This window comes from Periplaneta americana, chromosome 8 (assembly GCF_040183065.1).
Source record: "Periplaneta americana isolate PAMFEO1 chromosome 8, P.americana_PAMFEO1_priV1, whole genome shotgun sequence".
NCBI classification, from domain to species: Eukaryota; Metazoa; Arthropoda; class Insecta; order Blattodea; family Blattidae; genus Periplaneta; species Periplaneta americana.
The window spans coordinates 67,775,410-67,802,719 of NC_091124.1; the positions used below are offsets into that span (position 1 = coordinate 67,775,410).

The following is a 27,310-nucleotide window of genomic DNA, read 5'->3' on the forward strand; positions in this document are numbered from 1 at the left end:
ATTCGACATGCAGAAAAAGTAAAAGTAATATATTTCGGGTAATTTTGGTAGATCACGATCATTCGATTGCGGTAGTTCCCGCACAGTGTAACCAATACAGTCCATTTCTAAAGGATGCTCGAAGGATTGTGCTTGTGGACATTGTTAATCTACCCTACTTAGTATTGTATTAGACAAATTTGAAGTAATTTCGTCAACATTAATTGCAAAATTTATATCTAATATTATGTTTTGAGTAATATTTTTGTCATATGGGAGGGATATTTATTTTTTGTCTGTTCTCATTCTGTCTGCTTGGTCTGCTCCTCGCTGTATTGCAGACTTCTGCTGTTTCAGTTGCTTTTGCGTCTGTGATGGGGAAGATAAAATACTAATTAAACATTCGTAAATGTTGCATATTGTTTAGAATATTACCTCATTATTCGCGAGGATTCGGTTTTAAATATTTAATCGGTTACTATATTAAAAGGTATTCTAAAAAGTCACACTTCTACTTTACCCATCCTCGTGCTCGAAATAGGTTGGGGTTGTACACCACTTTCGGTTTACAGCACTTTGAACTATGAGATTCTCTCATGAAATTCTCCTTCAGATTGGAGATAAGCTTTCAATAGCCTTATTTTCGTTCTACAATACAACATGCTTGACATGTTTTAAATCTTGAAGTGTTTTGAGCTCTATTCACGCCGGAAAATGAGAACTCGAAAAATGTCAGAAATGAAGTTCTGCTAAACCGTACCTAAAACGATTTATTATTCCGTTACTTGTAATGAGCGTTGGGTTTAACGATTCGTGTCTGTATCGATCTAATAATTTTTTTGTCTCACTGATTTGAATCTTAAACAGACAACGCAGAGCCAATATTAAATTGAATAATATGTTGGCTTATTCAATCCTTAACTCTAATTTCGTTTTGTTAACATATTAGGCTGCATGATTGTATTTTGTGTAAATGCAAGAATATAGTTACATTTTCTTTAATAAAATTTTGAATTTGATTTAACAGCGATTGGAGTGGAAAAAATAAATCATTGCAAAACATTCCTAACCTGGAGTTTATTTCAAACGTATAAAGTACCAATTTTTATTAATGATAACTATTTAGTCACGAAGTATGTATGTTATACATTGTATGTCGGTAATAAAATGTAATATATGGATGTAATTCTTTTACAGTAACGTCTAAAAATGACAGATGAAGGCTTTCCTCTTGGTCCACAGCCCGGTGTAACTTACCCTATTCGTGTGTTGTATTGTGGCAATTGCTCATTGCCAATAGAGGTGAGGATGTTAGAAAAAACTTGCGAAGATTTATAATGTGCATATGTTTGATACCTAAGTATGAACGAAATGGAATATAGGCCTAATACAATTAATTACAACTCTATTTAGTAGTGTATTTCTAAATAAAAAAGTGCTCTTGTTCTGGAATTTCGGTAGTACCAGTACCTAGTAAGTTGTCTTCATCATCACCACCACCACCACCATTTTCGCAGGAATACTTACTGAATGCCAGACGAAAATACATGGGTTTTAATAGGCCTATATATATATTTTGCCAATGCCACCGTTGTCATTTGACATTTCTGGTCTCTCCTGACACTGGCGTATTTGTAACCCATTTCTGAGGTTTGGGGAGTTACACTGTCCCGAAGGTCTCATGTTAGAATGATTATGAAGTGCCAGGAGGTGTCTTAAACCTAAGCCTATCCTAATTTTCAGACCGTAGACAAACACAGGAACATTCCCCTTTAAGGAAAAATTCCTGTGTTCTAACCGGGAATCGAACCCGGGACCTCATGAACTGTAGTCAAAAGCTCTGACCATTAACCCATGAAGCTGGTCTCTAATGTAGATCTAGAGGTTGTTAGGTCTGCACTGCGAAATACATCTCATTACGCAATTGTTTAAATAGCCTATGAATAAAATATGACTTTTTATAAATTCAAAATTTAACGGTGATATGAAAATCATAAAAGTGCTCTGGTGCCAGAGCCTCGAAATATAGTACTGTGGTGCCACCAGGCCTGAATACACTCCGGATTCTACCTTAAGCGTTATGAGTGTGCACACTTATGCTAACTTGTTTTCTAATAAGTTGACTGAGCTATATCATTAACAGCTCAGATCAGATGAAGTTATTCCATTTAAGATTTTTTTTTTTTTTTTTTGGGTTTATCTTCTTGGCACATGATGCTTTCATTGTCATTGTAACCCGAGGATAGTGGAGAAGTTTTTTTTTTCTTTCAAATGTAATCGAGCACAGTTGCGTAGGTTTTCATCTTCGTATTTCTTGTAAATTCTATGTAAATGCTTTCAGAAAGGGCTATTCTAATAGACGAACTTTGCCTTGCTATAGTTCGAGTCCTGTGAAAATACGTACAGTAAAATAGTAAATAATAATAATAATAATAATAATGATAATAATAATAATAATAATAATAATAATAATAATAATAATAATAATAATAATAATAGACAATTATTATGTTCTGCCTTCCTGCATTATATATCTCGTGGCAGAAGGTCTATAGGATGATGTGGCTAAACGTTGGAATGAGTCTGCAACAGAACGCATGGTCTAAAGGCTGTTTAGTATATGATTATTATTAATATCATTATCATCATCATCATCATCATCATCATCATCATCATGAATTATGGCTGAAAGATTTTGTAAAGAACAAAGAACATTGCTCCCTCTTGCACACTCATCTCTCATTGAGGAGGTCCAAAGCTTCTAAGTTTTCGATTTCAATTTACTGATTCTGCCTTATCTTTAATACACAAAACCCAAATATGTTCTTTCTGATATTTTTAATTTTCTCTAATCTTTTCTTGTATAGAAATGAGACTCCTCTATTTCGGTTATTTTCCACAGGCATATAAGTATTGAATGGTATACTGACATGACTGTGGGTGCTTTGTTCCCATTTACTTACATACAGAAATTAATGTAGGCCTAACATTTTGCTACATAAAAAACAGTATGTTCAAACCTCTTCCCCTTTGTAGTCCTCTATTTCTTCTTACTATCACGTCGGTTTAAACAGATAGGTACATTAGCTATGATTTTCATCCTTTCTGCCACATTAGTTAACTTCATTCATTCATTATTAGCACTACAGCCCATGAAGGGCCTGGGCTTCCTTAATCAGTAGAAACCATTCATCTCTATCTTGAGCCCGTTGTCTCCATCTCTTGCATCCAACTCTCCGCAGATCATCCTCCACATCCTGAAGCCACCTCAGCCTTGGTCTTCCTCTCTTCCTTAATCCTCCTGGGTGTCCATATAATGCCCGTTTAGATAATCGGCCTTCTGGCATACGTTCAAGATGTCCCAACCATCTAAGTCTGCCTTTCTTAATGAAGGAAACTACTCGGTTCTCCATACAGTTCCGTTAGTTCTTTATTTGTTCTACTTCTAAAGTGACCATTTTCAAAATGGGGACCATATATCTACTAGTTAAATTAGTAAACCAAAATTAGATAACTTTTTAAGTTTTTTATTGCAATAAAGTAATGATCCACACATTAATCCACAGTAGTATCAATTCCCTTCCTAACCCCAGACTGAAATTCATATTTAACCATCAGCATGCATTACACTCAGTAAGGTCCAGTAACAATACTACTAAAGGATATGCAAGAATAGGCAGACGTGGCAAAGTGGAGTTAAACAAGAGTTGGGAATGGATCATGTACCGTAAACTGGGGTTACTTTGAACACAGAGGAAACTTTGACCATTTTTTTTTTTCAGAAAATCATATTTAGGTTTCTACATGCTGCACTTGTTATAGATGGAGGTAAATTTGGTATGAGAATGATTTTATGATAATTTATAACAAATGCAGCATGTAGAAAACTAAATATGATTTTCTGAAAAAATGGTCAAAGTTTCCTCTGTGTTCAAAGTAACCCCAGTTTATGGTACTGAAGCTTTATGGGAGAATCTTGCATTTCCTAATGGTCAGAAATGGTTATTTTGAGTTAGCTCGTCCATGTAAGTGAACCATACTTAATCTCTGAAAACCACAAATTGTAGGTTTAAAATGCCGTCATTTACAGACTGAAGGAACCAAAAGAATTTTTTCTTTCTGAGATCTCTGACTTAAAGCAGCATAGTATGTCCAATGTGCGTGTAACTTTAAAAATTATATTAACAGCTCCTATTATAGTAGCTGCATCAGAAAGATATTTTTCAAAGTTTAAATTGATAAGCACTACTAACTATTGTGTCGAGAGACTGCAATTGATAATTTTGTCTACTGAACGTGACTTGGATTAAACATAATTTAAAATAATACTACTGTAAGGGTTAAATTATTACATTAATTAGCTTAAAACTGAATATTTTTCTCCTCGAGAAGTTTATACGTAATTTTGCTCTAAGGACTTAAAAGCTGTAAAGCAGCTTCTGATTGTCTTTGCACAATAATTAGTGACAGTAAAACCCTGATAAGACGCTGTTCAAGGGACCGGGTGTAAACTGCATATTAACCGGGACCGCGTATTAGGCGGGTATATTAATTTTGACTTATATACAGTATCTATTACCATTTTTCTTTATTGAAATACATGATTCATGAAAGGTAATATAGTATTACTCTATTATATAATTACTGTACTCTATGTCAAAGACATTTCCAATATGCACTGTACTTAATTCTTTCGAAAAAAACAAGTCATTTATAGTTGTTTGCCGTGTGAGTGTTCTCCAAGTCCTCATGTTTACCACACTTTAGTTTCCTGTGATTACATTCTCCCGACGTCGCATCTGCAGTGATTGAGTCGCGATTTTTTATTATCGTTCTTAATATCGATGATGCGATTCCTAATGAATCAGAGAGTTGTTTCTGATTAAGAGTACTGTTCTCATCGTACTTTCATAAGATTTCCAATTTTTCCAACACAGAAAGCTCTTTTCGTTTAACATTCATTGTAATCACATTCACAGACACTTCAATACACTAAAGGACAACAAACTGCCCAGCAAAAATTTCCAGAATTTTATTACGGCTGAGTGAGGAATACTGTTTGAGAGAGAGGGTTAGCAAGAGGGTGGGGTATTGTAACTGTATATAGGCTTTAACCGCGCAGGTAAGGAGTCGAATATGAGAGCGTAACAAGAGGGTGGGGTATACTAAGGTATGAAGGTTTAAATGCGCAGGTAAAGGGTCGAATACCAATACTTTTCAGGTTAATGGCACCAGTGAGTTCAATGACTAAGATGTTTCATTGCTGTTACAGTACATTGCTGAAAATTACATAGAAAATATTCCACAAAAACAGCGTATTATGCGGGACTTGAGCGCAACAAACGGGGTATTTTATAAAGGCGTTATATATGAAATGTGCAGGGACTGGACAAAAGAAGTGTATTACATGGGATAGCATATAAACAGGCGCATCTTATCGAGATTTTACTGTATTTATATTAACTTTATAATTTAAGATTATGTTTTTGAGTTCTTTCATAGACACCTTCACATACATTATTTCACATTCTATTTCTTCAATCCAGTGAGTTAGCTCTGTGGTAGCAGGTCTGCTCCAGATCAGCTGGCCCAGGTTCAATTCCCAGCGGGATCAGATTTTCTTGTAAAATATCTACCTTGGGATTAGGAGAGGTGGTGGTACACAACATATAATCACTACATTGTGCACCAGTATGCCTGGGTTGAATCCCAAATCTCTCCGCAGTGCACATGAAGAGAAGGCATATGTCACTGTTGATAGTGACTCGTCCATTGGATGGGATGTTAAGCCTGTTGCTATTTGACAGGAGTAAGCTATGTGCCGGCACTAGGTTTCCCCTTCTCCCTTCATTTTCATCATCATCATCATCATCATCATCGATTCCCTACACTACACTACACTTAAACATACAGTCACCCTAGCATACGACTTAACTCTCCATAGATACTTCACATGCACAGAGTGGCCTATCAAAATGGTGTAAAACTTGAAAAATGGGGTCACAGTCCTGCCAACTATCCGCAATATGCGAAATCCGAATCACGCAAGTGAAGTGGGTAGACATGGGATGCACACGCACGCACTTTTTCCTTTGTAGAACATTAATTTTAGTAGGGATACTTAGATGTGTGTAAAATGTAATTTTAAATACTTATGAACATGGAGTATGTATCTGGTTCACAAAATCTTTTTGAGTGAGTGTAAAACAGCTGAGCTGTATGCAGTAAGCACAATTCACATGATAGTGGCATATACTTTTTAATTTTTCTAATTTTAAAAATTTTATTTTAGTTTTTTTGGTCTTTTTTTGATTTCATTGCATAATGATAGGATTTCATTGAGCTATATTGCTCAGGTAGGCCTACTAAAAATTTTAGAAATTATATTTCAGAATTGGATGTAATTTTGTGTTAAGTTTTTTGACACCTTGTCCCATATTTTAAATATGTTGTTCAAATGGATAAATGTTTGGCAGCAAAGTCATTAGTCCTCTTGCATTCCAATATTTTTTAGTACCGGTATTTGAAACATTGAAGACATCCTATTGAGAAAAATGTGCTGTGCAATATATTGCTTCTCCAATAAGCTGGAATTTATCTTCTTTCTTGACTGGATTGGAACAGTATATTACGTACTGAGAACTGTAAGTGAGAATCATCTGGTCGAGAATGCAGTTTGGGAAACTGAGCAATCATTCGAGATCAGATGTCACTTACAGTTTGTGGTTAGTGAATAACTTTTTGCAATAGTTGAAAAAAATGTAAAAAGTAATAATAAATCAAAATTGCATTCCTAAATTTTTGCAATAGATTCATTAATTCAAGTAACAAATGACTTGGTTGCTATGTTACTGTCAAACTAGTACTGTATTTCAGTCCTGTTCAAGAATTGTTGCCATGACAATTAAGAAATGAATTGTAAATTTTACTTTCATTGCCAAATATATGTTAAAAATAATTAACTTATTTATCAAGTATTGCAAAAATAAAATTTTGTACTTGTGTGAATATAGCCTTTCTTAACTTTTCTTTTTTCAGTATTGTGAATATTATCCAGAATATGAAAAATGTAAGCAGTGGCTAGAACGGAATATGCCTACAGAATTTGAGAGAGTTGTTAAGTTGGGTAAGTTTGCTCTTTGTTAATTTTAATTATAGTTATGTAAGTAATGAGTTCCTTGAAATCGTTTTCTTAAGTGTATTGTTAAATTATTATTATATACGAAGTATGAAGAGAGAGTACTATGGTACTATGACTTCAAGGTTTTCTCGAAGATATAGGCTATGTTTTCTGCATCCATGAGACTGAAAAATTTGTTTTGCATGTACTCTGTCTCAATATTTGGACGATTTTTTTACTCAGTATCTATGAGCTCATTCAACTAGGAATTTTTTTTTCTGACACCGCGCATATTGGCGTGTAGCTATTTGCATCTCTTACCTTAGAAAATTGTTTTGGGTCTTTTTGTTAATGATCATTAGGGCAAAGATGTTTTATGCCACATTTCTTTAAGTGTATTATTAAATTATTATATAATAATTGATAATAATTTAATAATTATTTATTTATTTAATCTGGCAGAGCTAAGGCCAGTAGGCCTTCTCTTCCGCCCAGCCAGACTCTAATTCTAATTAAATACATTTGCTTACATGAAGTACGAAGAGAGAATATTATGATACACAAAATTGACTTCAAGGTTTTCTCGAAGATATATATTTTCTGCATCTGTGAGACCGAAAATTTATTTTGCATGTACTATCTCAATATTTGGACGATTTTTGTATTCAGTATCTATGAGTCAGTTCAACTAGGAATTTCTTTTCTGACACTGCACATATTGGCCTGTAGCTGTTTGCGTCTGACTACTTTTTTGGCGTTTATGATGAAGAATCCTGTTCTGAGATTGGGTCACCTATTAGGTCATATTCTGTTCGCCCTATATGGTAGGATGAAAGTAAGCAAGATGGATGAATATGAAAGTGACGATGCTGGTGAATGAGCGTGGGATTCTTGCATCTGGTGCTGAAAATTACCTGACGTATGTTGTTAAATGGATTGAGGGGAAAACACTTGAAAAATATCAACCTGGCAACTTGTACCAACCAAGATTCAGTGTTGGGCCTACTAACTTCACAGTCAGGCATGCTGACTACTACTCGAAAGTAATGAACTCAACTGGGAATGATGTACTTGTAGTATAATAATTTTAGCAAAAAATGAATAGGTCTGTAGCATTATATTTTGATTACATGCAGAACATTTTTCTTCCATGCTTACCAGTGCAGGAGATATTTTATTACCAGCAGTTCTGGATCAACGAGTTCTGCATCCATAACTTCAAAACAAAAAAAGCTACATTTGACTCTTACCAGGAAAGGTCATATTCTAATGAAGTATGCACTTTCTTGAATGACTGTGAGAAGGAAAACACTGCCTACCAAGGAAAACCTTCCTAGCAATATCAAGAAAATAGAAGACATCAGGCACTCTACCTGTACATCTTAGCCAATTATAAAGACTTCTAAAATAAAATCAATGTGTGGCCCACAACTACAATGGGTCCACCACTATGGAGTAATGTCTGACCGTGAAATGAGTGGTCCCAGGTACAAATCCTTGGTTGAAATCTTTTTCCGAGGTTTTCCCTCAACCAGTTGAAACAGAACTACTAGGTCTCTTTTGGTATTGGACCTTGGACTCATTTCGCCACTTATTACACTTCCCTCTTTCACCATCATCTCCGTTTCTTTCCCATATTCCGAGTTTGCTCTCATGTAGAGCTGGCTGCAGATCGCCACCAAACTTAGACACCGTGATATGTGGTCATTAGTTGCTAGTGGTAGTGCTGTGTATCATTGGCTCTCCAATGGACTCATGATAGAATTGCTTCTTATTTAAGATAGATTGAATAATCAATACTTTTTGAATGCAACCCAAATGTTATACTTCTCTTGGGACGGGGTTGAGGGACTGCAGTTATGTCTACACAGAAAGGTAAAGTGATTTAGTAGGCTGTAGGAGGAGTTCGGAGGTGGCCCTTAGTGGAATCTGTAGCATGGGACTTCTATTCCAGGTAATACAATGGGCCCACCCAAGTCGTCTACGTACGAGGGCAGTCCCTAGCTCGTACCCTTTCCCTCAAGAGGGACTAATAGAGAACTACAATTGACGAAGTTTCTGAAGAACTGTAGCTTTCCTCATACTTATTTTGCCTATTATATGTTGTTTTAGCAAGGTTTTGCAGTGCTATTTGTATTTTTTAAATTTAATTTTTATAAAAGTACAAATTTCAGTTATAAAAGTGGACTTATCTTTCACAAACCCAGATTCATGTTGAAAACAGATCATCTCCATGAAAGAAAAATAATTTTCCTGGGCATCCTGTATGACCAACAATGATTATGTAGGTTTTTTTATATCACATCCAGTGTCCTTTAATGACAAAAAATTGTTTTAATTTTTCGGCATTGTGAAAGATTTAAAATAGGTTTTTGCTTCTCCTGTCAAATTTAAGAAAGTGGAGATGATCCCCTTTCAAAATGAATTGTTTAACTAGTTGTAAGTACGCATGCAATTTACATATTTATTAAATTTTATTCGCCTGTTGTTCATCTAATTATGGACGGAGTTAATGATTTTGTTTTGGTTACTGGGATTCTCATGTTTTATTTTATTACCACTTTGTTAAACCTGTGGAGTAACATTAGTACACTGTTCTAGGAGAAAAAGAAGAAGGTGAAGGAGGAGGAGGCGAAGAGGAAAAAAAGCGCCAAAAAAGGGGTGGAAAGGGCATCATGAAAGCACGTAAGAAAGAAGATGGTCCTAAACAAGTATGTGTATCAAGAGCTCCTCGAGGCAAGAAGAAATCTGTTACTGTTGTAACCGGACTTAGTACATTTGGTAAGTGTTGCCATATAAGTTTAAATGTATTTGTAATTGATCATGGTTTATGAAAAGAGCCCTTTTATTGAGGCGTGAAATATTTTCTTTTCAGATATTGATCTGAAAGTGGCATCTAAGTTCTTTGGTACGAAGTTCGCGTGTGGATCATCAGTTACTGGTGACGATGAGATTGTTATTCAAGGTGATGTTAAAGATGAACTTTTTGACATCATTCCAGAGAAATGGCCGGAGGTGAGTAAAATGTAAATGCATTATATAGTTAACTAAGATTTTCCTAGAATCAATGAGTCTAGCAAAGTGTAGAATTCCATTTATGATGATTCTGGTGGTCTAGTGGTTGGCTTGGCGTGGCTCTTTGAGGATTAGACCCAGGATGGATCTTTGCACTTAAACATGCATTGGACTATTGTTCACCTTATATATGCGATGTTTGTGCAAGTCCAACAGGCAGATTTGAATTTATTTGCAGTCTATGAATACAACTTGGGCATTTGACATAGTTGAAATACATAAGACAATAATAGTACATAAGAGAGACAGAAAAGAACAAACAAAATTCATAATACAAATAAAAGGTAATAAAAGCAAATAGCAAAACAATGTGAAAAACACATAAAGAGATAAGAAAATGCTAAAGCAACATTAGCACTAAAAAGTCGTTCACAATACGTTCAATTCAAGTAGATGTAACTATAACCTAAAATTAGAAGCTTGGTAGCTCCAGCTTTGTGCCAACATGAATAATTCAGCTAATGACAAGACAGGAGTGACGTAGCAGTGGAAGATAATCAATCTGGAGCTCAGAATCAAGCTATGATCGTATTTTTAGTGTGTTCTCAGCCTGTAAAGGTACTCATGAGGAACAGGACACCTCTGAAAAATAGTGCGTGTCTATATCAGAAATAGCTCCCAAACTCCATGAAACAAAATGCAAACAAAACTTACTTGTATAATAACAACACACAATTGACTCCTTTCGACAAACAATTTCTTCAGTTGAGAACACATCTTACAGAAATAATGCAGCAAAGTATGATTATTATATTAATTAATGCCCAATATGATATAATACAGTACTTGTGCAGAATGAAGATTTAGTCTCATACTTTCAGTATACCACCATATCTCAATTCAATTTCCAGCAGAAATAGGCATACAAAATCAGTGTTTCAAGCATCAATATATCCTATTGCTCAAATCTTTTGTTTCTATTTGTCAGATTATTATTATGTTAACATTTAAGTTTGCATTGGGAATGTAGCCTTACAAGTCACAGGATTTCAGCTAGTACTAAACTGTTATATTAAATGTATTGTGACTTCGTACAATCTTCTGCTCACTCTGCCGGATAAAGAATGACAGGAATAACACCACGTAAAAATGTCAAAGGCGAGAGTGCCCAAATATCGGATACTTTTTGAAAACTTTATTTTCGAATGTTTTCTTTTTGCATTATATGTTTAAAGAATGTAGGCTATTATTATTTATTACAAACACCCTATAAAAACTGTATGGGCAGTATTTATTTTAATTTCAAATATTTCATGAAAAAACATTCGACAGTTTAAAATGTGCACATGTCAGAATTTTACGATGAGGGTTCCTAATATCGGATAGTGAATGTAACTGAAAAATCAATATAAAACACAAAAGGAAATGTTATTTATACCAAAGTTGTTAATATACAGAATGCATCTATATTTCCATTGTTGTATAAAGAGTGTCAAAACATATTCAAATTACTACATGAAAATTAATAACAAACATCACAAACAAATGATTTCCACCCCTTTTTTTTATCAACATCAGAACGCTGTTCATGAGCCCATTGAAGACATTTGATATGATGTATCCTTGTTCTCCACTTTTACCTAAACGATAAGAGTGATTACAATATAAACATTTTTCGTCAGCATTGTCCTCATTCTTGGTTGAGACCAGGGGAACACAATTGTCCTCAGATGAGGAGGAGAAAGAGGGGCAGTGCTGCCTTTTGCGTCCATTTTCTTGGAAACTTGTTGCTGCTGCTGTAGGCTAGCTTCTCGATAATGTTCCTGACGACTGAGTTGCCAATGACTTGCTGTTCGATGTCCTTGGTTGGCTATTTTTTTAAGCTTTTCTTCAAGAGAGTTCTTAAATGGTGAACTTATGATTGTAGCTGCTGTACCAGTAGGTCGTCCTATTGTAGGCCTTTTAGTAGATTGGCCTGTTGGAGGTTGATGCAGGTGGAACAGTGAGACTGTTTTTTTGAACCCACTTGCACCACCAGGTTCACCTTCATTTTCACCTGCTGCTCGTCTAAGGGAACGAATTCATGTTCATCGAATATATTCCTGTTGAAGAGAATGATTTCGCATTTACTTAAACCATTCACGGCATTTTTTAGGGTTGCAATTTTGGCATATGCCTTTCCCATAAGTTCTCCTATTTGATAGGTCATGATGGCTTTGAAGGGATGATCAGTCATCCAAGACTCTACCTCTTGATTGTAGTAAATCTTAAATGGTCCCATGAAAGCCACATCTAATGGCTGTAATTTGTCACATGCAGAGAAAGGTACACAATTATAACCCCATGTTGCCAAGCTAAGTGGATGACATCAGTGTTTCTCGTATGAAAAAAAATATCCATCCAACGTATAAGAAAAATGTTCGTCCAAGATTAACACAATTGAGCTTTCAGGAGTCGACTTTTTATGCTCTAAGAAATGTTGGAACCATTCTGTAAATATACGAAGCTGAATCTATCCTGAAGGGTAGCAGTTAGCAATAGTTCTTGGAGGGCAACCATTTAGCAGTTCAGCCTTCATATTTTTTCGGGGAAAGACTATCAAAGATGGAATGAACACGTCAGTTGCAATCATGCAAGATACTATTATCATAAGAGCTGCTTTCTCTTGAGAAGACAAAGTTCCGACTTGCTTCTTTCCCTTAACACTTGCGACTTTCAACTGTTAACTTTGAACAACGGTTATCCCTGTTTCATCCACACTGTACAGTTTCACTGGTTTGAAACCTACTTTTTCCAGCTCTGACTCCTATATATAAAAACATAAATTCACTCTCTCTCCCTAGAAAATCCTTTGGCTGTACTTAGTGACACCGATTCTGGCATTCTCAAGCTAAGTGAAGGATTTCACTTTAAAAAATTCCTGAGCCGCTTATATCCTGTAGCTTCCTTTGAGAGTGTAAATGGGTGATCAGTATTGTTAGTTACAGCTAATTAAACAGCAAGTTGTCTTATATCAGAAGGTCTCAACCCAAAATATCTACTCTCCATGACTTAGCAATATTTCACTAACTCTTTCTCCAGTTCACTGCCCACGGAGCATTTTCTGTAGAGTTATATATTTATTAAAGAATTAATGTCCTTCAGTTTATTTTTTTTTTACAGTATTCAAGAGTTGATTTAAGCACATTGTAAATTTTGGATGACCTCAAATACCTCATTTTTTCTCATCATTGACTTTGTATCCCACTGTTTTTGCACTTTCAGACAATGGCTCTGTAAGACAACTATCATATGAAGAGTCCACTGCAAGAATGATGGATGTCATTTGGAATACATTTCTCAGGAGAAGCAGTTGAAAGTTTGAGATGCTTAGCGCTCAAAGCTTAACTGTGATTTTCCGATCATTACTGAACAATGACTATCAGTGTTAATGCCATATAATTCTCTATGTACATTCTGTATGTCTTAAGCTATGCTTTGATAGTCTTGGTTCATTTTCGACAAAAAAGTGACATCCATCATTCTTGCAGTGGACTCTTCATATATAAGTGAAATAAATTGAAGCCTAATGTCGGATATCCAATATTGGTTACCTGCTAACTATCTGATAATGGGAACCCACACTAAAAAAACTAATGCTCAGAACATGGAAATAATTTTACGTACAAAACGTAACGACATTATATTCATTAGTTTTGAATCTAAACTTCACAACCATATATAGATATAAGGATAAGCTGAATACTACAAAATATTATAAAACTGTGTAGGCCTACTCAGAAAAACTACCCCTGAACTGACAAGTGCTGTTCTCACTGCAAGCAAACTCGAAATGGTGTCACTGGAGAATGAAGCAAAGCAGTTCCTTAAGGGGGGTGATGGGTGAAATTTTGGCCATTTTCAGTCAAAAATCGCATTTTTGTATTTTTGTAAAAAAAAAAAAAAAAAAAAATGAATCAGCAATCTCTTATTTATAGGTTGAGCAAGTTTCAATGCTCTGCGTTGCTCGAAATCATAAAAATTATGCAATATATAAATCGCTGCACCCTTGAACTTCAATTCCACGCAAATTTTACATGCTGTTTTCTCACACTTTTTTTTTTCAGCACATTTCGTCAGGTTCGAAGTGTGAAAGCTCTTACAATTTTGATGACAGAAACATGAAACTTTTACTGCATGTTCTATATATATATATATATATATATATATATATATATATATATATATATATATATATATATATATATATATATATATATTTTTTTATCCAATGCCACCAGGTTGTCTTTTCGACATTTCTGGTCTTCTCTCCTGGCCGTGGCTTAATTCTAACCCACTTCTGAGGTTGGGGTGCCTGGAAGGCGGAGTTACATTACCCCGATGACGTGATAGGATGATTATGATAATGTGGTGCCAGGAGAGGTCTTAAATCTAAACTTAACCTAAATTCCAGACCATGGACGAACACAGGAATAATCCCCTGTGCTCTAACCGGGAATCGAACCCGGGACCTCATGAACTATAGCCAGAAGCTCTGACCATTAGACCATGAGGCTGGTCGCATGTTCTATATACTGTGGTTAACAAAATAGTGCATGGGTGTTATGATTAAACGAATACTTCTTAAATAAAAAATGAAATATTTATAGTCGCAGTGGAAAATTTCTATTTTTAGGTATGCAGTGGTTATAAAAATTTGTTCTCCCTTTTATAGTAAAGATATAGAAAAACTAATGTGTGATGTTTTTCTAAATATGCCACTGGTCTTGCAAAACAATTCCAAACATTTCACTGAAAAATTGAGTGACCCATTTCATTTTGAAATATGCAAATCTTTAGAAATATTTTTGTTGATAACTCGGAACTAATTCACTCATAGAAATGAAACTTCACCACATCATTATCATTATGTGTACAAAAATCAAGGACAAAGCTTGAAAAATGTAGTAAGTAGACATTTCACCCATCATCCTCCTTAATGCAAAAACCTTGCCAACTTTTAATGAGCAACCATCCAATATTCAGGTAATCTCCCCTATACAGGGTGTTTCCGAGCTGATGTTACTAACTTTCAGGGATGATGGGGAAGGGCACATGTATCAATTTGAGATAAGGAACCCTTGTCTGGAAATGACTGAGTCGAAAGTTATAAGAAAAAATAGTTGTGTGGAAATGAAATTTTAATTTGGCACCACGTGCCCTCCTTCCCTTAACCTTTGGAACAGTCGTGGAAAGATGGTATGGGCCGGATGTCTCCTACGTGGGTACTTTGCCCGATACAATCTGGAGCTTGTCTACTGTTCCCATTGGCTCATCTGTATTCGAAAATCATGTCTGCATATTCCGCTCCTCCATTTCACTAGGACTGATCGACTGGACACTGCAACCTGTACACATACACTGCTGTCTACAGACGTGCATATCAGGACAAACCATGTTTGTTCCAAATTACGCCATCTGCATTGCTTTAGTGTAGTTGCCTGTCCCAATCCCTCAGACAGCGCACTGAACGGAATACTGTAGGTAGACAACGTAAACAATGCCAGATGAATACAGTATGTAAAAGATGTAGAGATGAATACACATTAATAAGGTGTACAGAGGAATAAAATTATTTCATTTCCACACAACTATTTTTGCTTATAACTTTCGACTCAGTCATTTCCGGACCAGGATTCCTTATCTCAAATTGTGCCCTTCCCCACCATTCCTGGAAGTTAGTAACACCAGCCCGGAAACACCCTGTATATACACAAGTTAAACAAAAACCATTGAAGGAACAGAATAATTTTACTATTAAATGCCCCAGTAATGCTGATTATTGAGTCACACACAAATGAGTGTTTTATATTAAAGCTCAATAATTTTATCCAGAAGACCTTAGAGAGGAAAGACAATGGAAATTGTTTGATTTATTCTTTTCATGTTTTATTATTGCTTGCAGATTGATGAAGATTCTATTGAAGATTTAGGAGACCAAAAAAGATAACACTGTTTCCGTAACCTGCTGCTGCTGATAATTTCATTATGAAGAGGAAAGCCCAAGTCATTGTTGGCTTCCTCTTCAGCAAGCTACAGTACCAGCTGTTGAGTAAAGAATGCCTTGTGAAGTATACAGATTGCCATGTTGCAAGGTTCGTGAATATTATTATATTAACAAGTCATTTGTGTTAAAGTAATACTATTATTGGTGAAAATTGTACAGTTTGAGAGGCATCTTTACAGAATAAATTGGAGGCAACATCATCTCTCAACTGTAGTTTCTTGTGTGTCTTTATTTAATTTTATTTTCAGTCTTATAATTTTAAATGTAAATTTCAGTCACTTTTTAATTCTGTCACTCTGGTTCTGGTTCCGGTTCTTGTTCCTGAGCAGGAGGAGGTTGCACCAGATTACAGTCAATCATTATCTGTAGCAGTTGTTCAACTTGCTCATCTGTTAGCCTCTCTTCACTTTCTTCCACCATCTGTTTAAAAAGAATTCAAAATATTCATTTTAATATTTAGCATAAAATGTCAAAAGACTAAGGAAGTTAAGAAAGAGTGTAATGTATATAAAGTCGATATTTGTTTAGATTAATCTCTTTAACTTTTATATATGAGGGCTATTCAGAAATCCACTTTCGATTGGCTACAAAAAACACAAACAATGTTACAAACTATTTATTGCCTGGAAAACGTTCCTGGATAGTGACACTATTTTTCAACATAGTCGGCATATAAATTCAAGCACTTGTCATAGTATGGGACTAGCTTGTGTATTCCTTCTTCATAAAAGGACACCGCCTGTGTACTCAGCCAGGTTTTCACTCCGTCCATGAGCTCCTCATTGTCATTGAAGTGCTGAGTGGCTAACCAGTTCTCCATCTTGTGAAAGAGGTGGTAGTCGCTTGACGCCAAGTCTGGACTGTAAGGAGGGACGTTCGGGAGTTTCCCATTTGTACTTGTCCAATAAAGCCTTTGTGCAAATAGCAGTATGGGACCTCGCCTTGTCATGGAGAAGACTGGCACCCTTGGAGAGCAATCTGCAGTGTTTGTTTTGGATTGCTGTCTGAAGCTTCTTTAGCATTTCACAATAACATCTGCTGTTATTGTGATCCCGAAAAACTGTAGTCATCTTTCGGTTTGAGAATATTTGAATTTTTTTGGCTTGTTCAGAGATTGGGTGTGCATCCACTGCTTTGACTGTTCTTTGGTCTCAGCATTCACAAACTGTACCCATGTCTCATCTCCTGTCACGAATCTGTCCAGAAATTGATCATCATCATTGTGGTAATGCGCTGAAGGAACATTAAGGCCGAGGTCAATCTCTGAGCTTTATGCTCAGTAAGATTTTTCAGCACCGAAGGTACGCAAAATTTGTGAAAACCTAACCTTGCTGTAACAATTTCATAGACTTTTGTCCTTGAAATTTGTGGGAAATTTTCAGAGAGTTCAGAAATTGTGAAACGTCTTTTACGCACAGTTTGTTCAATTTGTTGAATGAGTTCATCAGCCACAATGGAATGTCGTCCTTGACCTCTCCCATTGTGCACATTCTTAAATTTTCTGCACCAGTCCCGTACAACACTATCACTCATAATGTTGCCATAAACACAACACAATCGATGCTGAATCTTAGCAGCGTTAACTCCTTCTGCATGAAGAAATCACAACTCGTAGGACGAATAATAATTGTGTCCATTATCATTATCAACAGCTGTTTCTCACAGACTACTGAACTGAAATGTGTGTGCGATGCATGGGAGCATTATTACGTCTTTACTCGTGACTACTGCGCGCCATCTTCCTGCAACGATCTAGCAATCCACAGTCGGAAGTTGATTTCTGAATAGCCCTAATAAATGTAATTACTAATTTAGAACATGTTTAAAGGCAAAGACCAGGTGAAAGTATCACAGAGTTTTGGAAATTAGCAAGTTATGATTTTAACTGAATGAGTCCACACCTGTGGAGTAACGGTTAGCGCGTCTGGCCGCGAAACCAGGTGGCCCGGGTTTGATTCCCAGTCGGGGCAAGTTACCTGGTTGAGCTTTTTTCTGGGATTTTCCCTCAACCCAATATGAGCAAATGCTGGGTAACTTTCGGTGCTGGATCCCGGACTCATTTCACCGGCATTATCACTTTCATCTCATTCAGATGCTAAATAACCTAAGATGTTGATAAAGCATCGTAAAATAATCTACTTAAAAAAACAATGATTTACCATAATTTGGGTAGGAAGAAAAATTAAAAAGTCACTTTGTCTATGAAGGAAGATTTTTGGAATATTTATTGTACACTTGACAAATTCAATTTTTTTTCTTTATTATTCTAGTATTTATTTATATTTAACCTGGTAGAGATAAGGAAATCTGACCTTCTCTTCCCCTTTACTAGGATATTTCACAGAATATAAACATTAATTTTTCTCTTTGGGATTGGTCCTGATTTTAACTTTTCCTTTGATGAAGATCTCTACACAGTCTAGTATATACAGTCGCGAAGGTCAATACGTAGTAAATATGCAAACATTAGATAGTTGCTCACTACTAGGATCGCTAATATCGCCTCATTACAGGCAATGCAAAATAGAACCATCACAGTCTATTGTTTCTAGCACCCTCAAAACTCAAGCTTCGTGACTATATAGTAGACTGTGATCTCGATGTCTCCAGAGAATATTTCCTCCTGTAAAACTCTTAATTTTCTCTTACTTGAATAATTAAACATGGTAGACTAAAATGAATTAAAAATCATAAAATGGCACTGAGAGACATTGAGAAAGCACTAAATATACATACCAATTGAATTTCTAACGGAGTTGTAGGTGGATTGTTAAGTAGCATAACTTTTTCAGCTTTTGTCAACTTGAAAGGTTCAATTGCTTTCAAAAAGTTTTTGATCATTTCTTCTGACTGCTGGTTGCAAGGAGTATCTTGAAGATATCGGATTGTCTGCAACACAGGTAAGTTTGTGTTTTCATAGCTGTATAAATACAAAATAGAAAACGTTATTTTCTGAAGTGTATAAGATCCAAACCTACCAATGTGTACATAAAATTTGAAGGTATTTTGCAACGAGGTTCTAAGATTTGTGGATCCAAGAGAACTAAGAATGGAGGAAGCTACATAATTAAAGTTTCACACTGCACAGTTCTTCAAAATCAGGCGAGTAAGATGTGTGGGACTTAAAAGTATCTGTTGGAAAGTCTGATGGAAGAAAAAACCGTTTTGAAGTTTGAAAGCAAGAAAAGGAATGTAGAGCACATCACTGCATTAACTTCACTCCGAAAATAATCCATTAACAAATTTTGTGGGGAAGTAATGATTCTTCAGATTCTGTTAAGAAATTAAACTTCTTAAATGAATAATCAAATTAAATAAACAAGTAATAGAATACAATGTCCTCATTTTTTTGCTTACAGCAATAGATTTTTTGGATGGAAAAGAAGTCTTGCATTCTTTGAATGGCTAGGAGGAATTTTCCCTCAAGTCTGCCAGATGTCTCTCGCCATGATCACATCTCGAAATATGTCTGCAAGATATCATACTATTATCACGAACACATTTTTCATGTACAAATTTCTTTTGCAAGAAAAATAAACAGATATAATGGAACTTCTTGCGTGCTCTGTCGACGTAGTTTTTGCTGCTATACTTGAATCATTGCTGATGAATTGGCAGGAATAAATAATAAAAAAAATTGTTTTTGATAATTTGATAGCAACAGATGTGTGTTATATACTGTAGGTACTGGTAATGGCTTAATACTAAAATGTGAAAAATATAATCTTGAAAATTAGCATCAAAGGAAACCCAATGTGACATATTCAGTGCAAGAAAATGCTTCACATGCATTAAAAAGAAAAAGAAAGAAAAAAAAAAAAACAAAAGTTTTACGTCTCAAATAGACTAATTAAGAAAATATACCTCATAGGTTATTGTAGCAAGTTGACTTCTTGTATTACTGCGTTTCTGTTGTCCACGAAGTTCTTTAAGAAGTGTGAGCACCTATAATGGAAAATATTTAATTTTCTGAGCAATTAATTAGGCATAAATTAACCAATAATTTTCGCTCTTATGTTAACGTGAAAGTATCAGTTAAAAAAATACTAGCGCAAATGACATAATAATCAAGGAAACTCTGAAGGTTGAAAAATTAACAAGACGATTAGAAAAGAGATTACAGTGGTTTGGGTACCTTAACAGAATGGAAAGGGAAGGCTGCCAAAGAGAATATTAAATTTAAAAGTGAAAGGAAGACGACCAATGGGAAGACCATGTGAAAGATGGATAGATCAAATTCAGAAGAACTTACAAGAATGGGAATACAAGTGGGATGAAATAAACAAGAAAAAAGCTTTGGAAGACAGGAGACAAATGGAGACATATTTGAAATCGACCTTCCAAAAGGAGGACACAATAAGAGGATGATGACTGGCAGTATCAAAAGAACCTAGAAGAGTAAAATTAGAAATAAGTGGTAAAATAATAGAGCACACAATGAAATTTAAATATCTAGACATTGAGATTAATAGCACAAACATAATAAATGACGAAGTAACACATCAAGCCAATACTGCTAATAAAATTGGAGGTTCCCTCAATAATAAGACATGGAATAATAAAAATTTAAGAAAGGAAACCAAAACTAGGATATACAAATCAGTTGTAAGACCCATACTTATGAGTATGAATCGAGAGCAACAAAAAAACGAAGCTCGGATAAATGAAACAACAAAAATGAAGATTTTAAAAATAATTACACAAAAATCACTGTGGGATAAAATCGGAAACGACATAATTAGGTTTGTTGTTTGGGCAACTGTCTGAAGACAGGTTTGAACCTGATAAGTGATACCAATATGAAGAGTCCACTGCAAGAATGATGGATGTCACTTTCTTGTCGAAAATGAACCAAGACTGTCAATGCATAGCTTAAGACATATAGAATGTACTTAGAGAGTTATATGGCATTAACACTGATAGTCATTGTCTAGTAACGATCGGAAAATCACAGTTAAACTTTGAGCACTAAGCATTTCAAACTTTCAATTGCTTCTCCTGAAAAATGTATTCCAAATGACATCCATCATTCTTGCAGTGGACTCTTCATATGGCATCACTCGAGGCAACTAAGCCAGGAGATAATAGGGTAGGGTGGCCGTTTCTTTCCCCTTCTATGCATACATCGCTAACTAGTAACATATTACACTAATGAAAGCAAAATTGAATCTGTGAATTACTGGATAATGGATAGGAAAATGAAATGGAATAGATACATCGATCGTGTTTAGTTCACCAGATTAATGAAGGGAATAAAATTAGATATTGGAAACCAAAACGAGAGAGAAGTTTAGGACGCCCAAAATTAACATGGGAAGATACATTATAACTATAACAGCACTGATGAATAAAGCAACAAGTCTCAGGCTTAATGCGAAAGAAAGAAGATATTATAACATACCTCATAGTTACTCAAGGTCGCAGCATTAGCGTTTATTCTGAAATAATAATATCCTTTATTAATGATATTATCAAGAGTTTATATTCTAATTATATTTACATGTATATATTTTTTATAATTTAATACTATTTCTGGCATATTTTTTGTTATTTTTATAGTACCAAGGGGCCCAAACTTACGTAGATCATATTTTGTTACTCTTATATAGACTAATTTATATATAGGTATGTATTAATATTATAATATGTAAAGTTGACTTGTCCTATGTTGATGTACCTCAATCTACAGGATAAATAAAATAGTTTATATGATATGTTAGGCTTCCAAACTAAATATATTGAAATACAGTTTGCGAAGATGTACCTGTTACGTATTAACAGAGGAGGTAGCCTACTTCCTCCTTTGACATTTCTAATTGACATGATGAAAGTTCAGAGAAAACAAAAGCCATAACCAGGATTGCCAGGTTTTTTTCCGAACAAAATTGGGATATCCGAAGCAATGGTGGATCCAGGATTTCCTGGAGGAGGGTCTAACTTTTTTTTCTACTATTGTCGCCATTTGCCAGTCTCGGCCACTGCTAGGACGAGCCCATGAGTTACAATTAAAGAGATGTACACTCACCCCTAACAAATGTTTTGTTGACTTACATATGTAAGACAGAAATAAAACTGTTGGGTTTAATGCATAAAAGTAAAATAACTCTGCAAATTTAAATATAACTGTTGTCATATCGACTTGGGGGGGGGGGGGGTTACCTCTCCCCTTTAGACTCTTCTATGATCAGAAGCTAACTTAAGAAATTATCAAGGTTATATCTTATGATTTCTAGTCGTTTTCTGAAAAGCAGTGTCCGTACACACAATAATAAGCTTACGTTAAGATGATAAAAAGTAAAATAATAATCACAACATTATAATTTTTAAAAGAAGCAAGATGTATCTATCGAGATGAAATGTAGAAATCGGGCTCACATTATTGGTACTTTTGCTCGCTTTTCAACCTCTTCACCAGCTTCTTCCTTCCCATCCCATTCACTACTAAATTTACTTTGCAAATTTTGTTTCTTTTTCGGAACTGGCACTACAGTAGTTTCATTAACTGACGATGAATCCATCACACATCAAACAGATGAAATTTTATATAAAATTCTTTGTATACTCAAATAAACATTGGGTATACAAAAGTGAATTATTTATTTCTCTATCCACCAGAAACCATGGTAACCAGTATTTTACTTTATTGACATTATTACATTGGTATGAACTCATTTACAATATGGCTCTTTTCTCAACTTCATAACAACACTTGTGTCATTAATAATGAGCATCACTTACTCTTGCATTTGGTAATGCTCAGCATCTTGGCATTTTGGACATGAGATGAACAATGTTCTGTCAGTGAAGTTGGAGATGTAGGAACAGCCGATTTAGAGTCTGTGTTTTCTAGGTCCTCTAGAACCCTCTTTTGAAGGTTATCCCACAGATTTTCAATCAGATTAAGATCTGGGGATTGAGCAGGCCACCGTATAATTTGAATATTGTGTTTCCAACTGTTCTGACAACACGTGCTGTCGTGCATCAGAAGGAATTCAGGACGATTTCTTCAGTGATAGGAAAAGACACTATAGGCTGCAAAATTACTTAATGTAACAATTTGTCCCTGGTGCTCCTCTAACTAAAACGAAGTCTATTTTTCTGTGTGCCATAATTCCTCCCCAGATCATGCTAGAACCTCCTGTACACATCTTAGACCAGCGGTCATCAGCACAGTGCACCCTCCAGCTAGTGTCTCTTACCCGCAGATAAGAGACTGCACTATCGTGCATCTGTGGCTGCTGGTGGGTATGCTTTCTATCTCTCCCATCTGCATGATGGTGCATATTGCGATACACTCCTTACCTATCCAATATCCATTTCAGCGAATGCTGATGACCAGTCTTAGACTTTCTGCAGTATCTGGTTGTCTTCATATCTGTATTCTGGAATCTGGATGAAGAATGAAGCTTGATTCATCGGTAAAGATAATCTGACTCCATTGATCATCTGATCAATCACTTTGTTGCTGACACTACAAAAGACGAGCTTCTCGATTTCCACTTCAATGGGCATTGAGGCCTCTTTAATACAATTAGTTCCTGTCTTTAATGCAATTAGTTCCTATCTTTAATGCAATTTGTTCCTAACAGTCTGGGTTGATACAACTACATTCCCAACGTTCTGCAATGAATTTCTTAATATGTTAGCTATTGAAGTTCTTTCTCTCGAGGCTCTTAAGCAAATAAATCTATCTTGTGCTGCAGTTGTAATTCTCAGTTTACCTGGGTGTCATTCTGGACTGCCAAATTCGCGATATCGACTCCACATTCTTAATATTACATCTTTTCCAATATTCAGAGCTCTTGTTGTATCGCTTTGTGTTCCACCATTTTCAGTTATACCAACCCTCCTAAACATGTCATCATGGCTTAAATGACTAAGATGAGGATCTATTTCTACTGTTTTAACAGTTCTTTAATGTTTTACACTATTAAAGTTACCAAACTCTTCCATTACCAATAAACTGATTACCGTATCAGCCATTAAAATAAGATATTCCAATGTAATAATATCAATCAACTAAAACACTGGTTATCATGGTCTTTAGTGGATACACAAATTAATAACTCACTTATATAGACCCAATGTTTGGTTGAGAAGCTTTTGTCATCCAGTCTGCTTTCAAAAAACTGAAAGAATTTATAACAGTTACATTACCAATTGTTTTGTATGGTTGTGAAACTTGGACTCTCACTTTGAGAGAGGAACAGAGGTTAAGGGTGTTCGAGAATAAGGTGCTTAGGGAAATATTTGGGCCTAAGAGGGATGAAGTTACAGGAGAATGAAGAAAGTCAATACCAGATTTGCACACATTGTATTCTTCACCTAACATAATTTAGGAACATTAAACCATGTTGGTATCACTTGTGAGGTTCAGACCTGTCTTTGGACAGTTGAACAACAAATCTAGACATTTGAGATGGACAGAGTATATAACACATGGATGAATCTAGAAATATATATAGAGTGTTAGATGGAAGACTTGAGGGAAAAATAACTTCGGGGAGGCCGAGATGTAGATGGAATGATAATATTAAAATGGATTTAAGGGAGTTGGGATATGCTGCTAGGGGACTGCATTAATCTTGCTCAGGATAGGGATCGATGGCGGGCTTATGTGAGGGCGATAATGAACCTCTGGTTTCTCTAAAAGCCATTTCATGATTTATTTGGGCATACAAAGAATTTGTATAATATTTCATTGATCTTTTCCTTGGACAACTTTGATGTGTGTTAACTGTCTGAAGACAGGTGGATAGATAAATTAATAACTCACTTATGTATATCCAATGTATATGATTTATTTGGGTATACAAAGAATTTTCTATAAAATTTAATCTGTTCCTTAGACAATTTTGATGAGTGTTCAGTCAACTGTCTGAAGACAGTTTGGAACATAAATGACGCCAATAAGCTATCAATCATGAGGCAACTAAGCCAGGAGATAGTGGTTTAGGCTAGATAGTGTAGTTCATTACAATGTAAAACACAAGTAATGTTCCATAGTGACACTTGTGGTGGAAAAGGTCGCAGTTGGCGTTTATCTCGGGGTTCTCCCATTTCCCCATATCAGGCATTACATCATTCTGTAAACATTTCTCCATTTCATTATCATTCCATAGCATTCCCCGAACGGCAGCTGGAGACGCATGGAGGGGACTTGCCTAGGGAATAGTGGGGTTGCTCTGATATACAGCAAACCTTAATGTGGTCATTCCATTTCAATATACAATGTTTGTCATAAACACTATCATTTTTGCCACTGAACACACTTAAAATACACACTGTTTACCAACTGGGAGAGCAACGAATAGGTACTGAAACAGATTAACTAACACTGCGATAGTATCGTCTTTCAAGTAGCATTGCATTATCAGTATCACCATCTGCTGAACTATGCGCTAACAATTGTCATGTGGAAAGTCTTTGAATAGAGATGTAATTTTTAAACAATGCTATTTGATAGAGATATTGTTTTTAAAGAGCGACATGGTGCGGCTGGACTTTGCCGACTAAGATAAATCACACTTGTGAGGAATGAGTCATGTAAGAACTTAATACACTTGTTGTAGAGTGTCAAATTCGGCGTAAACCTATGGGAGGTCCACGGAAAGAACATGCTAAGTCACTTTTCTTAAATTTTTTGGCTGAGCATTTAACTTTAATACTCTGCTAGGGCATTATTAATTTACGTGTCATTTAATTTGTTACCATGTTTTGCCATTCTAATTTACTAAAGGGATAGTTCACAGCTCTTCTGCAGAATTTGTTCCCTTATGCTTTAACAAATGAATACTATATTTATAGGAGAAAACTTTGTATTATGTGGAGCCGACAGTAATGATGAAATCGTGGCTGCTGTACCTGTTTCTTCGATGTTACTATGGGTGAAACTTTTCTATCTCCCCATCCTAAACTCGGGAGAGAAAACGTACTTAAATTATTGAAACTTTTTCACATTCCTCGGTCTCACGTCACTTATTTAAATGTCCCCTCAACTAACCCAGTAGCTTTGTCATATACGTCGGCCTGTCGCCTCATTTAACCCACCTAACCCATAACGAAACGCAAATCGGGTGTGTCCCGTTTTTGGTATGGGGAGATACCGAAGATTAACCGAATCGATGTATAAATCAAACTATTGAATTGCGCAATTGGAAATATAGGCTAACTTAATTTAAGTATGCTCTAATATCTGTAAAATCGATATTTTTACCAATCCCGGCTGGCTTACATCAGAATTCCACCAGGGAAGTCGGGAGAATCTCACCTAACTCGGGACTGGCCACAACACACGTTAAACCTCATTCTTACATAACCTCAATGTGAAACTATAAATATAAATATCAATAATGTTTTGTCAATACTAATTCATAGCATGTAATTGGTACTTGCGTTTCCATTTTTCTATTGTCAGGTCATTAATAAGACCGAGTACAACGATAAATTATGTACGAAAGAAAAACAAATACTGCCTCCATGTTAACATTCAGCCTGCCAAATGCCCATGTGCAAGACAGCTTCGCCAACACCATGTATTAGAATTTCCCTAAAAATGACTAAATTTCCCTAAAAACTGTAAAATGTATTAACGGGAACCAAATTAATTATTGCTATTTTTACAGGCAAATTATAGTATTTTTTTCAACAATAATAGTCTATGTCTCATACATCAAAATGTAGAAAATGTTGCAAGAAACAATATCAAGTCATATCTAAATGCACAGAACAATCACAAAATAATGTCTAGCATCACACGTAAATCTGTAAGTTACATAAAAGTATAAACAAATTAAAAACATGGATAAATATATAATATATTCATCCATGTTAAAAATACATAGGTACCGTAAGCTGGGGTCACTTGAAACATCGGTGATACTAAACGAGCTAGATGGAAAAAAATTTTTTTTTTCACAGTTGTTAGCCCTGATTACATTTTCGATTTTCATTTCTTTTTTAATTTGGCGGCATTTTGGAAGGTTGAAACAGTGGCTTTCTGGTAATATTCAACTTTCAACTATATATAGGGAAGCAGAAAATTTAATTACCGGTACAATAAATGTTACTTTTTTTTTAATCATTCGGAACATGTAACGTTAGTTACTGTGACCTGGCCAAAGAATTTAATTAAATATCATTTATTGATT

At 35.4% G+C, this 27,310-nt stretch overlaps 2 protein-coding genes across 3 annotated transcripts; one reads left to right on the plus strand and one right to left on the minus strand.

Moving 5' to 3' along the window:
- The first annotated feature begins 292 nt into the window (after window positions 1-292).
- Window positions 293-16,373, plus strand: DENR (density-regulated protein). Its single transcript, XM_069833036.1, has 6 exons — window positions 293-469; window positions 1,177-1,281; window positions 7,018-7,105; window positions 9,701-9,880; window positions 9,975-10,114; window positions 16,059-16,373. Exons 2-6 carry the CDS (start codon window positions 1,189-1,191, stop codon window positions 16,101-16,103), a joined length of 546 nt encoding a protein of 181 aa, XP_069689137.1. The 5' UTR covers window positions 293-469; window positions 1,177-1,188; the 3' UTR covers window positions 16,104-16,373.
- On the minus strand, window positions 16,363-26,687 carry Polr3I (RNA polymerase III subunit I). 2 transcript variants are annotated; one of them, XM_069833038.1, is made up of 5 exons: window positions 26,556-26,687; window positions 21,562-21,598; window positions 20,025-20,105; window positions 18,897-19,049; window positions 16,363-16,580 (listed from the first exon to the last, which is right to left on the minus strand). In XM_069833038.1, the coding sequence occupies exons 1-5, from the start codon at window positions 26,561-26,563 to the stop codon at window positions 16,452-16,454; spliced, it is 408 nt and encodes a 135-aa protein (XP_069689139.1). In that variant the 5' UTR covers window positions 26,564-26,687; the 3' UTR covers window positions 16,363-16,451. The 2 variants fall into 2 exon arrangements, with proteins under 2 accessions (XP_069689139.1, XP_069689138.1); XM_069833037.1 differs by lacking the exon at window positions 26,556-26,687 and adding an exon at window positions 26,431-26,483.
- Between the last annotated feature and the right edge of the window lie 623 nt (window positions 26,688-27,310).